We start from the raw sequence: 15,723 nt of genomic DNA on the forward strand, positions 1-15,723 counted from the left end.
ATTTTTTGAACACTTACTTCCTGAACTCAAGCTCTGCTTCAAAGAAGCTCAGGGGTACCCATCTATCAGGAGGTTTGGATTAAGCTTTTTTTTAGTATTTCACCCTTATTCCCAAAACCCAGCATCCTTCCAATGAAATGCAGCTCCCTCACGTAGGGCTCCAGTTTCAAACTCTTGGCTGCCGTGTCTAAAGAGAGACAAGCATCAAAACAAAAAAATATATATGATATATATACATACACACAAATTAGTATTTGCTGTCCTAGGGAGCTGCGGAAAAACTCAAGGTAGAGAAAGTTTGCTTTCCAGAGGAAGGCTGCAGAGCCTGGATTCAAGAGCAAACTGGAAAGGACCTCTAGTGGGCTGAGGCTGTGCTGCTCGGGTGCCAGCCACGTCCTTCCCCTTCACCTCCCTGCAGCTGCACAACTTGCCAGCAAAGCCCAGCAGCTTTACCTTGTGACTGCCATCAGAAAAGGCACCTAGAAGTGCAACCACAGCCTCTGTGAAAGACTGAAATGCTAAAGGTTAATGACTCAAGCAAGATCATTAGAAATGTTCTCTCACTCTGCTCTCGGTGCTCAGAGGGACGTGCTGTCATTTGCTTCAGAAAAAAACAGGAGATGGTTTCTATTTTACTGTGTAGGTCACTAACATGTCAGACCCCTTCAGAGTGGTTTTATGTGGCCTAAATGACATGACATCAAGGGACATTCAAAGATGCACAAATTCAGAGGCACACTTGGAATGAGGATTCAGAATATTATTCAGACTATGTCACAGCATTTTGTTCTTCCAAGATTTTTTAGCTGTAGGCAGTTTTGCACAGGCAGCAGAAACACTATTTTAACTGCATTTTTGAAGTAACTTTCTGAGTGAAAGAGCTTGGAATTCTTTATCTGAGCTCAAACAAAGCTTCAAGCTTCAAATAACTTCATGTGACACTATGCGACAAATAGATTAGGGAATGTATTCAGGAGAATATACAGATAATAAACCAGGCCAGATTAAGGAAGGTTATTTATTAGCATGCCAGTTAAAAAGAAAATATCTTGTTTTGAGTGGAAGTTGATGATTCACCTCAAAGTCTTTAAAATACCTCTTTTGCTATATTTAGGTTTGCCTTCAAAGTCAGACTGGTTCTATCATTCCCCAAAGTAGACTAATTTACATCTTCAACATTACAGGCCACAGCTTAGCTCTCTTTTAAATGACCTAAGCAATACCCTCTCTTTCAGCAGTTACCCTCAAAGTGTTTGCGTTAACTCGAGAGGGACCACAAATTAAAGCTGACATTGTTAAGGAGAGCAATGCAAGACAGCTGCTCGTTATTCAAAAACAGTACCACTGACACTGCAGTGGTGCTCTTGTGCCATTAAGCAGAGCGCTGGACAGGAAGCCAACCTTGTACAGAGTGGCTGTCTGAAGAGAACAGCACAGGTACTTGCAGTCCAAGGCCACAAGAATGCACCTGGTTCTGTCTTTCACATGGAGCAGCAACAGCACTGCCCTGCCATCAATGGAAAGCATTCCTGAGAGTCACTTGAACCAAGCATTCACACAAAAAATAGATAATAAACCAAAGACACCAGCAAGTTCATAGCTCATCATCAGAGACCTGATCAAAGAGCAACCAGGGCTTCTCAGCCTTCATCTTTTTGGACCAACCATCATCAACTAGGACCACCTCTACTATCAGAATAATATAATTTACTTTGAACAAGTACTGGTGATGCCATGAAGTCTAACTGTGCTTCCCTCCTCTGTAAGAAACAGTAATCAAGGCAGGAAAAGGAAGCACTGATCTGTCTTGAAATGTTCTGTGAGTTATTTTACAGTAGGAGTGTGTACAGTGGAAATAGCCCCAAAAGATACCTCTACAATAAAAAGAATGAGGAATTGAAGCTGATGAGGACCAGTTAAAGGTAAGGATAAAAACACAACATCTTGTGAAAATACTCCTTAACACCTTTAAGTCAAAGAATTAATTTCTCAGGAATTAATGTCTTGAATCCAAACTGCTTTATGATATAAACAACAGCAAATGAAAAAAGAATTGATCAAACTCTAAAAAGAAATGACAGGAAACCTCTGCTGAATGAGGTAGAATGTAGTATATGAAAGAGATGCAGGTATTAAAGTGATTTCAGGTGCAATTAAAATCCCTTGTAAAGAGAGAATGGAGAAGAAATTAAAATGAGTTCTGCATTTTGCTTTATATTACAGTACAAAATTTTGCCAGCAGCATGAAGGAAAAACAAAGCAAGTCTTAAAACAGGCCAGCTTACATAAGAGGGAAAGACAGAAGACAAAAATATTTACGCTGATAACAAACTTGATAACTTGCTTGGACTCACTTTAAAATTGTCAAACCGCTGCAACCATGAAACTGGCAACTATTCCTCCAGATGGCTGCTTTTAACATCACTCTCTCATTTACTTTTCCCTCTTTCATTAGTTCTGCAGCCAAGGACTGCTCACCTGGCAGATAAAGATCAAAATGTCATTTTGAAAGGGCAGAATTTGTGAATTTATGCATTGTGTGTCCACCCAGTTCCTCCCTGTGTCTTTCCAATGAGAAGAGTTTTTAGTTACTGTCAAGACAGCTGCAATAACAAGGTTTTCATTATTACTACTCCGACCAGGATTAATGTTCTGGAAAAAAAATTCAAAAAGAACTCCAAGTATTTGTAAAAGCCTCTTAAAATTCAACCACCTTCTGTGGCAAACACTACATGAGAATTCAGATACAATAACAAACTTTAAACTACCAAATTTTGCATTGTGGTGGGATATTAACTAGAAAAATCTTACTCATTCTTTCATGCAGCAGAATCCCTGTACATTGCAATGTCTTTCCAAAGCATGTTTCTATCTTCCACAATGAGCAGAGAAGCATCATACTACAATATTCCTTCCTTCTATTTTCCTGTGTCCAAAAATCACTCTATTTTGCCTCCTTTCCACTAACTGGGGAACTCCCCAGAGTAAAGCAAGCAGGAAATGTTTCTATCAGGATCTCTAAAGTGAAGTGCATGCAGCCCTAGGATTCACAAGACAATCTACTGGAGAGCAGGATGAAAATTACATATAAATATTTTAATTTATTAATAAATTATTAATGGTTTTAATTATTTAAGTCAATAAAGTAATACTTTAAGTAGTGTTTATCTTTATCTCATCCTTTGTAAAATGTCTATTGTACATATTTTACAGTTTGCATATTACAGCCTTGTATGCCCATAATTTATAAATAAGTGTAAATATATTGGAGGTTGGATGCTCAAAAAACAAACTTTACTGATCCATAACATTTGGAGATCAATGGTTTATGACTTCAGCACCAGGAAACAGAAGCAACATTTCCTCCTTCACTAGAAGGAGGTAAAAATACTGGTGGGAAGAACAGCATGCAGGGGACATTTCTCAAGTGGGCTGCATTTCTCAGTTATTCAGCTGCAAGTTTAATGCAGCAAATAATTTTCCAGAAAGAGTTAAGCGCTCCAGTTCACACTATACCTAGTAGCTGAACAACCCTTGAAATTCCCATGGGATCCTGATGGGTGTCTGGAGGCTGCCAAAGGCCATTCAAATCTTATTCCAGATGATTTAGTTTCAGGTCCATTGCTCTTCAAAGAGATTTAAAATTCTAAATACATAAAATACAGTTTCAGCAATAACTTGTGCCACTGCATCACTTGGCCAGTTTTCTAATGCAGATGTAGAAAGTCAGCCTATTTTTATATAAATTCTTTTTAAACATTCACCAGCAAAACAGCCCTGCTAGTCCCTTGACACACTTCTTGTTGTTGTACAAAAACACCTGCTGAAATACTCTATGTCTGTAACACCCACAGATAAGTATCAAGTAACTGAAACACTGAAGTTACCAAAACTCTGGGGAAATTCCCTTTAGTGAGTATGATCTTATAAGAAATTGTGAAGGAAAGCAAACCAAGTTGTCAAGACTCACTCTTCAGAAATCAAGTAATCCTAACTAATGGCTTCTTTCTGCCATTTCTGTTCCAGTGAGGATAACATCAAGCACTTAATTCAAGAATTACAGATTTTGAGATAAATTCCTTCACTCCACCTGAAAAGTTTCCAAGTAGCTCATAGCACTGACTGCAGCTTTCAAATGTTCAGTAAAAATCAGAGTTCAGACATTTCTTATAAATAGCTAAAAGAACAGCTGATGTAGATTTTTTACACGCTTCTCTCACATACTTTGATATCAAACAATGAATGTTGTGAAACAGAAAACAACCAATTTGTTTTTCCCATCACACATCACAGCTCTGGCTGTTCTTTTTCCTCTGTGGAAGAATTCCACCCTCTTGTTAGCCTTAATTATGGCACCACACACTGTGCAACAGGAGAAGCAAAGAACACAACCACAAAACAGCTTCAGATGCCTATCTTGCCTTTCCATGTCATCTACCTTTCTCTCCTGCCTTTGTGCTTCACACTTGGATGAGCTTCATCAGCTCGACCATCCCTTTACACATGAATGTCACTGTTACATAACCTTCCTCTCCTCTCCTCCTAGGTAAGAATCTAACCCCGCAGCCCTCCACATGTGGCAGCTTTCACACTGTCCTCATCACAAAGATTTCCAGGAAAGTGCAGCTTCAACATGAAATCTGCCTTCCTTTTCATCTTCAGGGAATGTTCTTCAAGTGTAATGAGGCCTCTTTTCCAATATTTTCTGCCAGCTTATTTTAGTTTACTGATTTTCTTATGAATATATTCTTTTCTTTGCCCTTAATGCCCTACTAAAAGAGCAGCCAAAGGATTTCTGTCCTCATCATTTTTCAAAAGACAACTGAACTTGGGTGACACTGCAACACTGTGTGTCCAGCCACTATCAGTGAGAAAAAACACTGCTTGCCTGAGACAAAGACAAACTGCTGTTTGGGTGCCATATGTTACTGCTTTTTAAATATCCTACCTGTCCGTGCCACCAGGTGGGTCCAGCCACTCCAAACTGCTCCAATCTTTTCTTGAGAGAAACACTGAGTGTCAATCTTCTGGGGCTCAGCAAGAAAGATGTTCCTGCTCACCAGCTGCCCGTGTTTGTTGCTGCCCCAGACATACAGGTGTCCTTCATCTACAACAGACAGAGAGTAAAATCTGTTTAAAGGGATACAGCTCTAATACCACCAGATTCAGGTTCTGTCTCAGTTCAGTGATGCTAAGGAAAGAACATTGCATTCAATTTATGTTCTCACTGTATGCTTTTTCCTACCATTCTTTACCATTGTAACTGGGTTATCAGAAATATTTGCAAGGGTCTTAACAACACAGCCTATTTTCTGAGGGCTACACGGACTCCCTGAAGCAGTGAGAGCTTTCAGGTCAAACAGCCTAGATTGTTTATAACAAAGACTAATTTTTATTAAAAAACTAACGACAGTAGTCAACTTCTCTGAGTAAAAGAAAATCAAAGCATCTAGGAGACATTCACTGAGCAGTCCCTCTCTGTCCAGCCTGTCCTTGCAGACCAGCTATTATTTCCACTCCAAAGCTTTGATTACATCCAGTAAATAACTTTCTAGACTGCAGCAAATAATTCAAAGCCTGGCTGGCTGCTCTTGCTCTGCTTTACAGTCTCCCAGCCTCTCTACAAGAGCCAGACTCACAGCTCTGCTCATACCAATTCTGCCTCCTTCAGCTTCAGCAAATTCAGTAAATCCCCCAAAGCAAGGACAGTCCACTGCCCCTTGGCTCACCTTGCACAGTCACTTCCTAAAGGAATTGGACATGCAGCTATGAACACACAACTGAAGCAGGCACCAGCCATCACAAGGCAAAATTTAAATATTATTGTGCCTCAAAATCACATCAGACAACACCTGAGAGGCTTCTGTAAGTGGTCACTTGCCTTCCACATCTCTTTTCTAAAACAAGTATTTATTCAAATGCACACACCAGGATTCCAAACAGGAATAAATCTTTTCACAGAAATACCATTTGAATCAATGCAAGCTGAAGTTGCTCACAGCCTAACAACCAATGGACACTGACACAGTGACTGCTCAGAGGAGCCCTTCTGCAGACATAACATATCATCAGTTCCATCTTTCCAGGACAAAACCATTCCTGCCTCCACAGTAAAAAAAATCCACAAAAGCACTTGAGAACACGAGCTGTCAGGCCTCCCTGAAGTCTTTGCCAGCCTGCACAAGCTGGAAGTGTAAGAAATAAATTTTGCCAGATCTTGCACATTATTGTGGGCCCAGAAAGACTGGAAGCCATGTAAGCTCCAACAAGGAATTGTTCGGAGCACACCTCCACAATACTCAAGCCATCAGGATGTCTCAGGCCTGCACTGAACTCATTACAAGCACCATGACAGAAGTAAATTCTTCAGAGGGTAAAGAAGAAAAAAGAAAAGTATAACTTAGGCTACAGTATATTTAATAATCTCAGTTTGGTAACACCAATAGAGTAAGCCAGGAGAATTCCACTATACTACTGCTGGTGAAAAATGGTCAGTACTGGCTTCTCCCCGCTCCCACTCCTTGCCAGTCACCTGCAGGACTTCCCATGTTCCTCTTTAAAACAGCACAACTGAAATAAAAAGCAAAAACAAGCCAAGCAGTTTTTTCATTCAAATATTCAAATTCTCCACTAAAATTGATAAATTCCTTCCCAGCATGAAGTACACACACCTGGAGAGGAAACAAAAGGAAAAAAAAAGAGGTGACAGAAACACAGCAAAGAAAAACACTGTGGCCATTCATATTCCACATTAACATGCATTGCCTCTGTCAGCTCCTTTTACAGAAGGTGTATTTGCTTTATCCTGGGAAAAGTCATATGTTCAACCCTTATCTCATCTCTTGAGTAGGTCTGAGCAAAACCTTAGACACTAGACTTAGACTTAGCACCATATTCTCACCCCTGGAGGGTTCAGGCCAGTTTGGATACCAGTAGACTCTACCATCCTTTTTTCCAAGGAACCCCCACCCGTGTCTGTAACAACCCACATCAACAGTTGTGTCCCAAACCTGCCTGGCTGCAGGTATTTGATATCCAACCAGCAGGTGACTCATGGAACAGAGGCAAAGAAAACTGCACCACAGTGCAAGGCATTCCTAGAAGAAAGGGCCCATTTAAATACAACACCCTGCAGCAGTATCTTTATTATATCAAGCATCTTTAAAATACAAAATATTTAAATAATAACTATCTTGCAGGAAGAAGGGCAGCAACAGCATCACATTATAAAAGTATTTGGTATTTATTTTTTCAGTCTTGGTCCCACTGTTTCCAAATAGACCGCTCTCTTAAATAAAAAGCATGAAAGAATAATCTGTTCACTGTCTAAACAGAGACTGCCAATTATCTAAAGTAGATTTATTTGTTCTTACATTTGTCTTCACTAATCTTGCATACACTTTGCATCTCTGAATTCAATACAATTTACATCTTGGAACATCTCCCCATACAACTAAATCTCTATAGATCTGCAGAAGCAAATACTGCAGTGCTCCTTTAATGATGACAGAGGTACCAGATGGCTGCAGATTTGCTAAGAACTTGTTCCTGTGAAGTTTGGCAAAGACTTGTCTTCATAAGGTTCAATATATTTTACACACTTCAAAACTGTAAGATTACAGCATGAAAGCTATTCTGTTTCCCCTTCTCCCAATCTGTCAAAATAAAAAGAAATCTTTATTAGACTTTCATTACTGGATACTCAGTACTCCAGCATGGGAGCACAGCCCAAGGATCAAAGAACAAATGGCAGAAATCATGGAAGTGCCTAAGCAATTAAAGCAGCTTCCTACTCTTCAAGTGAGCTTTGTGCTCTTACACAGAGATCTGCACACTATCACAGTGGAACCTAAGACATTTCAGCCAGCCCCAGGCCTGCTCACACCCCTGCACTGCCCCATGCACAGGCATTGCTCACACTGCTGGAGTTACCCTGCTTCTGCTGCCTTTCCTGGGACAACCACCCAGCACACCTTCTCTCCATGGGCAGAGGGCTGCACTGCCTCCAGCAGTAACCAGCTACCCAAGAGGGCACACTGCTGCAGCTCCAGAGACTTACAAATCCTTTTGAGTTTCTAGCCATTAAGAGCCCAGACCCTGAATGAAATAAGGGCTAAGGTCCCACCTGACCCCAAGAAAAACACACAAAACTCAGAGAACTTGAAACATGAATCCAGCTCTTAAAACAAAAGGAAAGTTCTCAAATTCCAAACCATTACAAAGCCATTACCAGCACTAACTAGACCAGATGAATTTTCACCAGTTTTACCAAAACTGACATTTCAAGAGCAGAGAACCCTTTGAAGGGTGAGATGAGGACTTTCACCTGGGTACCTGAGCCCTACCTGTGAGGGACACCGAATGATAGGAGCCTGCAGCAACTTCCTTCACCTTTACATCTTCCAGGCCTGGAAAAAACATGGCAGCATAAAATTTCTACAGCAAGCATCAGCTCACACACAGACGTGCACACAAGTGTAACAGGATGGTGATGACTTGTATAACATAAGGCTGTGCCTTTGAGCCACACACATGGCAGGACTCTCATTTTCCCCACAGATCATGACTTTCTGTGAGCATTCTATCCCTCAGGTACTCCACTCTATGTTTACAGTACCACGTGGCTTTGTGAAAAGGAAGATACATACCACTCCAAATTATATTTCTGCTCTATCCACCCACACAAAGGAAGCAGATTGCTAAGTTACCTGCCACTTCACAGGGCTCCTTTGCTGTCAGGAACACAGGGAGGGCTTTTCCTTGGCTTGCACGCTTTGCCTGAGATGCCATTCCAGTCCCCCACTGCAGCACCAAACCACTGTCTTTTCAGAGTAAACACAAATAAAAGAGATTAAAACCCATCAGCCACCAACAAAAATCACCTCACACATTAATGAACATGTGAAACTTCAAAATTACTTCATTCAAGTAATTTTCACTGATTCAAATTACACTTTAGAAGACCTTTATGCCAAAAAACATTCAGATAACCCTGGTGAAGTCAACAAGCAACAAACAGCTGTAGTCTCAGTACACAGGTAAGAAAACTAAGAAGGTGGGAAGCTATTGGAGACTCAGTAACAGAAATCCTGCGGTTGCAGTACCTCAGGAATGGATACAAAGTTCTTGTACTTTCTCTTCCCTTTCCCCCTCTTGATGCCAATTTGTTTGTGCAGTGCAGCATAGGGAATCTCAATTCCCACTGTTGATACAAGCACCAGGATCCCACTGGCCTTCCAGGCATCTCCTGTGCCCCTTCAGCTCCACTACCGGGAATCCATACTGAAGTTCACACAAAACTAAACCAAATACAAGAGCAGCTATTGCTGGTTTTTCCTCAGTTTTAACACAACCATGGCAAAAGGGAGGGTTTGATTTCTACTGTTACACCGTAAACAAACTCAGAGCCTCTAATAACAGCAGGAGAAAGATTTTGTTTAATTCTTGTGATTTTCCAGGCGTCAATTTCATAATTTTAAAAGCCACAATTTATGTGCAGTTCCTTGTATCTTATACAAACTGAAGTTACTTTGCATACTATATGAGTTCAAATCCTAAAATACTTTGATTGAGCTGAAACCCTCTTTCCTGAAAAACCTCCTTTTATGTTTTGTTTCAGAATAAGAATAAATAAATCACTATGTTTTCCATCCATCAGAAAATTAACTTGCTAATAAACCATCACTCTGAACTCTTGGTAGAAGTTTTTCTCCTTGATTTTCCAGGAAGATGGTTCTAGAATGTTTATTATTCATGTTAATTTGTCCCAAAATCTTATAGTCCATGACTTTAAGGTGTATTTTTCCATGTGATAGTTAAATAAATAGTAGATTAGATACATTTCACCCTCTTTTCCTCCCTCTCCTCTTCCAAGCCATCAAAACCCCATTTCATTTGTTACTGAAAATATTGCTTATCCTTTCATATAAATTTTCGGATTATTTTAAAATATTAAAATTATTACATACTCACCTGTAGCAGCAAGGGCATGTCTTAGTCCTGCAGCAACACTCACCACCTTCTCTTTGAGAGACTATGCAAATAAAAGAAAATTATAATTTAGCTGCTTCTTGCATTTAGTGCCCCTAAAAAAAAAAAAACCAAAACAAAACAGGCCAAACATAAATGGAACACTAAGAAAATAATGCTCACAATTCCAACCTGCATGTCCCAATGCATAGCAACATTTTGTATCACAAAGTAAGTACATTTTGACCAATAAGACTTAGTGGGAACATCTTCAAGAAATAAAAAATAAATCAGCAAAGCAACTGGATGCACAGCATTGCAGCAATAAATAAAAAAACACAGCCAAAATATTCACGTGAAAGAAGAACCATTGGCGACACAAAAATGTTTATTTCTTAATTTTAACTCCGTGTTCCTCAAGAATCACAGCAAAACCTCCACAGTAAATACTGGTGATAGGCAGCACCATGGGGCATTAAGCTGTTCAGTCTTGCCAAGTTACTGATGGAACTTTTGTTTTCAACTGGAGAAAAACCTGAAAGCTTCCCTCCACAGCAACAGATCTCAGGAATCACGTGGAAGTTTCCCTCTTCTGTTACCTCCCATCCCATCCTGTCTTGCTCTTACAGGGTTTTGCAAACCCTCTGGATATCTATCCTTGGTGGAAAAGCAGCAAGTGTATTTAAAATAGGTGGCATCATCCCAAGTATTTAAGGGATACCAACCAAAAGAGCAAATACTCAGCATGAATAGTTTGTATGGTGAGGGATGAGAGATTAACATCAGCCCTGTCAATACCACCAAATTTTAAGGCACCATTCTGCAATGGATGCTCCCAGGAAACATCAAGAGCACAGAAGTGTCAAGTGAACTAACTCCTACTCACTAGAAGTCACCTAAGGGATCAGCTGCCCTCTTTCTCCTACATTAAAAAAGCAACATAGGAATATCTGACATGAGCCATGATGCTAAATAATTTCTTGTCTGAGAAGTGAAAGAATCAACTGTTAGAAGTGGGAAACTTTTTCATACAGCAAGAAAAGCAGCCTCAGCATTTCAATTCACCTTGGGCCTTTACTTTGTAAGCTTATCTGTAGCAGATAGGCACTATAAAAAATTAGTTGAAGAGTCTGGCTTAAAGCCCACTGAGGTCAGATGACCTCTGTAAGCTGCTGGAAGCAATAAAAAGCACAGCACCTTCTAAATCTTTACCTCAATCTTTTGTGGAATCAAGCACGGGCCTGAAATTTGAGGAAGTCCCAGTTGTCCAAAAGAGTTTGACCCACAGGACAGCACCAGGCCAGATCCTGCAAAAAATGAAGTGTTAGAGCAGAATCAATAAAACCGTGAGCAATAGCACTGTAACATTATAACAAGCACAATAACACAGCCAAGCAGCTCAAGAAATGACTTAACATGTTCCCTTACAAAGCCCCTGAGGCCAAAGGCTTCTGGTCTTACACACCATGCCCAGAAAAGGTCTCAGGTTCACTGGGACACAAGGAACAGAGTGATTCAGCTTGCAAAGCTTAAAGCTTAAAACCTGTGAGTGCCAGCACACAGAATCACAGAACAGTTTGGGCTGGGAGGGAGCAAAGATCATCCAGCTCCAGCCCTCTGCCATGGGCAGGGACACCTCCCACTATCCCAGGTTGCTTAGAGCCCCATCCAACCTGGCCCTGGACACTGCCAGGGATGGGGCATCCACAGCTTCTCAGGTAACCTCTGCCAGTGCCTCACCACCCTACCAGGAAAGAGATTCTTCCTAATAAATAATCCAAACCTGTCCTTTTTCAGTTTAAAGCCTTCACCCTTTGTCCTTATCACTGAAACCCCTGTAAATAGGTCCCCTGCAGCTTTCCTGTGGCTCCTTCAAGGTTCTGAAAGGTCGCTCCTATCACAGATGTTCCAGGGCAGGTGCAGCCTTTAGTTTATGATGGGGCTGTGCTGCTTTGTGACCACAATGCACCATACAATACAAGGCAGTATAATTACAGGGGTGGCAGTTCCTTTGCTAAATCTACGTCTGATGTGCAAAATACAGAACACCATGGCCTCAGTTATGCCATTTTAATCCAAGTAGGTAGTACCTTACTATTCAATCTGCTCCACTGATGTCAGAGAGATTTATCATGTGGATGGGACTAGTCAAGGTACTACTAAGATTGATTATGGATGTCACAACTGGGTACTTGATAATGAGCTGCAAACAAGTTCTGAATCCATTACTCTTAAGAGAATTTTTGAATGTGATCATCAGTAGCATTTGCTATAAAGTGAAAGCAATCTTTCAAATATGTCACGTTTCAGAGAATGGCTAAATCCTGAATTCATTGCTAAACAAAATTCCATATAAGGTTAAGAGAATTTGTCCAGGGTTAGGACCTTCTCCGAGCTGAGCAGCCCCAACTCTCTCATCCTTTCCTCACAGGAGAGGTGCCCTATTATTCTGATCATCTTGGTGGCCTCCTCTGGCCTCACCCCAGCAGGTCCCTGTCCATCCTGTGCTGGGACCCCAGAGCTGATGCAGCTGCAGGTGGGGCCTGAGCAGAGCAGAGGGGCAGAAATCCCTCTCTGCCCTGCTGCCCACGGGGCTCTGGGTGCAGCCCAGGACACGTTTGGCTCTCTGGGCTGGGAGTGCCATGGCTGGGCCATGTCCAGCCTCTCACCCACAGCACCCCAGGTCCTTCTGGGCAGGGCTGCTCTGGAGCTGCTCATCCCCAGCCTGTGCTGGTACCAGGGGCTGTCCTGACCCAGCTGCAGCCCCAGCACTTGGTCTTGTTGAATTTCCTGAGGTTTCCATGGGCCTCTTCTCAAACTCATCCGGGTCCCTCACATGACACAAGCAGCAGCATTGTGGAACGTCCAGCGTGTTCTCTACATCAAGGTATTTCTTCAGCTCTTAGAGAGAAAGATTTACCTACTAATATGATAGTAAAATCCCAGCCACATGCAACTTGTTTTACACAAAAGCCAGACAGGGCAGTGCACAAAGTAAAACGCAGCACATCCTCTGTGTGATTCAGTCCCAGCTGCCCATCTTTGTTGTGGCCACATACAAAGAGTTGTCCTGCACCTGGGAAAAAAAACAAATTGTGTTCCATTTCAGACTAAAAAGAGAAACCTACATCTGTGAGATCCTGTGACAAACAAGGACAGTGATTATGTGTCACTTTAGGCACTGCAATCAAGTAAAAATTAAGAGAAACAGTTGTTTCTGATGCATCAGAAATACCTCTGAATAACTACAGCTGTGGAGAGCTGGGTGTGTCAAGGGACACAATCCATATGGTGAGACAGGCACCTCTCACACCAGGAATCTTTTTTTATCATGTTCACATCTGTCTGTATTCCTTATTTACATAATTATCTGTGGCATACAGCACAACCTTTCAAGGGCCAGATGTTATGTCCTGGTCCTTACCTTACCACTTCTTAAGAGTGAATAACCTCTGACTCCTCCTTCCCACCCCCCTTCCTCAATACAGAAAATTTGGCATCTTTGTATGAAAGAAACAGATGAAGAAACAGTCCTCACACAGACACAAAGTAACACACAACATATGAGCAACAGAAATTTCCCCCATTTCCCCAAATTTAAGTTAACTGGGAAGAGAGGAAGCTGTTTTGCAGCTAAAGATTGTACTTGCTCAGAAACAGCAGCCACAGAGAGGTGGCAGCACTGAACCAAGAGGGAAACACAACCAAAAAAAAAAAAAGTGTGATTAAAAGCCAAACACCCCGTGCAAGAGCAGTGTTTTTACCAGTGATAACTGCAGAATGTCCCCCTCCTCCAGCAATGCTTGCAATGTCTTGACACTTGCAGGAAACATCTTTCAGGGCCTGAGGAACCAGCACATCCTCTTTATGACCAAGACCAAGTTGTCCATAGCTGTTTGCACCCTTCAAAAGCACACAGAAAAATAACCCTTTTTTTTGAAAGTTAACAAAAGAAGCACACATATGCTCCCAGGGACAAACAAGTATATTTGGGATATGCCACGGGTTAACCTGCTCCTAAAAATCCCCTGATATGACATAGGATTCCCAGGATTACAGACCAGTACTAACTTTGCTGTCATTAAGGGTGTCTGTCTTTATTTCAAAAAGCATACTGGAATACAACCTGTTAAAACTTCAACTGCAGACTCACAGTTGATAAGGAGGAAAACCCTTCTACCAGGATGATTACCACACATTTATTTTAATGCCAATGGTTCCCATTCATCATCTTATTCATGCCACTGCTTTCTGGCAGGCTACCTCCAAAATGAGAGCAGAGGGACCTTTTTGTGGAACCTGAAGGAGTAAATCAGAAAAGTTAACTAAACTAAACATTAACTAAACAAAATATTAACTAAACTCATTAACTAAATATTTTAAATTAAAGAGGTCCAAATAAAAAAAAAAACAATTACAGGTAGTATAAATATATAGGTACAAAACTGTAGCTACAAAACCCACCATGGAAAGCAGCAATTGTCAACATGGTGACAAGTCAGGGAATTTCTTAGTCAATTTCAGCTCTGTGTCCAACAGTTCAACCTTCATTCACAAAAAGGGGATACCATCACCTTCCCCATCCCACACCCTGCAGCAACACTCCGGTAATCCCCAAGAAATCCTATCCCACCCTCACCTGTGCACCCATCTGCTCTCAATTTATCCTCCACCTCCCCCGAAAGATGCAGCACCTGGTGAATGTTCAAAGGCCGCATTCAGCAACAACCACTTTGCACCTACAGAAACACAGAAGCGCCGGGCTGCCCGCCCCAGCCCAGAGCCAGCAGGTGGGGGAGAGCGGGGAGCGGAGCGGCACCGGCACCCCGAGCGGCGTCTCACAGCACTGCCGGCGATACGCACTTTAGAGCGTGGCACTACTAAACAGGCGCAATTCTTCTCAAAGGATGTGTCACAACCTCCCGTTTTAGCCTGTAACTCGCCGTGAATTTTCAAGCCTTCAGAGCCAGGCAAGCGGCGTGGAGCTGCCGAAGGCCGAGCAGCGTGAGGGGCGTGAGGGACGCCGTGGCACGGCTCTCACCCCGGCCGTGCCCACCAGGTGACACCGCGGCGTTGTTTCCCTGCGGGGCCCCGCTGCCCCGGGCCGAGCGCCGCAGCATGCCGGCAGGGCCCCGCCACCCTCCCGCCTCCCGGGCAGCGGGAGACCCCGGCCCGGCCCCCGGGACCCCCGGCCCACTCACCCAGGCGAACAGCCGGGGCTCCATGGGACGGCGCCGGCGGCTCCCGGCCCTTCCCGCCGCCCGCGGGCCGGGCAGGAAGGGGCGGGCACGGGGCGGGATCGCGGGCGGGCAGTGCCCGAACCGCGCCGGGAAGCGCCGCCCCTCAGCGAGCGCTTCGTGTTTGCCAGGAGCATCCACAAATGCCGGAGGGTTATGTCCAAAACAGGAGACACAGGAGTCCCGCAACTTTATGCGAATAGAGGGAGAAAGTCCACTGGGGCATGCACCTGTGGGATTTTTCTCTCTCAGTTTCAAGGGCCGCGCCCTCGTTTTATCCTGAACTCCCGGCCGCATGTTGCCCCCTTCCCTTCCCCATTGGCTGAGGCGCTAGAAAGACACAGCCTTCCCGAACCGCCTACCACACATCCCACCTTGAACCTCCTTCTTTTACCCCAAAGTTCAGGAGCTGGGATTTGTGCAGACCCGTGTTCGTGTTAGGAGCTGCGCTACCTGGGCTCTGCAGCAAATCCGCTGCCCAAAGTCAGGAGAGACATTGGGACCCATTTCAATGACG

General features: G+C 42.9%; 1 protein-coding gene across 1 annotated transcript in view; it reads right to left on the bottom strand.

Moving 5' to 3' along the window:
- The window catches only part of SERGEF (secretion regulating guanine nucleotide exchange factor), a 140,295-nt gene extending 125,013 nt beyond the window's left edge, over window positions 1-15,282 (bottom strand). Inside the window, 8 exon segments of the mRNA XM_038138410.1 lie at window positions 4,949-5,107; window positions 8,346-8,408; window positions 8,709-8,822; window positions 9,973-10,033; window positions 11,182-11,276; window positions 12,890-13,045; window positions 13,734-13,872; window positions 15,171-15,282. Of these exon segments, the coding sequence (XP_037994338.1) occupies window positions 4,949-5,107; window positions 8,346-8,408; window positions 8,709-8,822; window positions 9,973-10,033; window positions 11,182-11,276; window positions 12,890-13,045; window positions 13,734-13,872; window positions 15,171-15,194 (811 nt within the window). The 5' untranslated portion in view covers window positions 15,195-15,282.
- Between the last annotated feature and the right edge of the window lie 441 nt (window positions 15,283-15,723).

Source organism: Motacilla alba, chromosome 5 (genome assembly GCF_015832195.1).
Source record: "Motacilla alba alba isolate MOTALB_02 chromosome 5, Motacilla_alba_V1.0_pri, whole genome shotgun sequence".
In the NCBI taxonomy this organism is placed as follows: domain Eukaryota; kingdom Metazoa; phylum Chordata; class Aves; order Passeriformes; family Motacillidae; genus Motacilla; species Motacilla alba.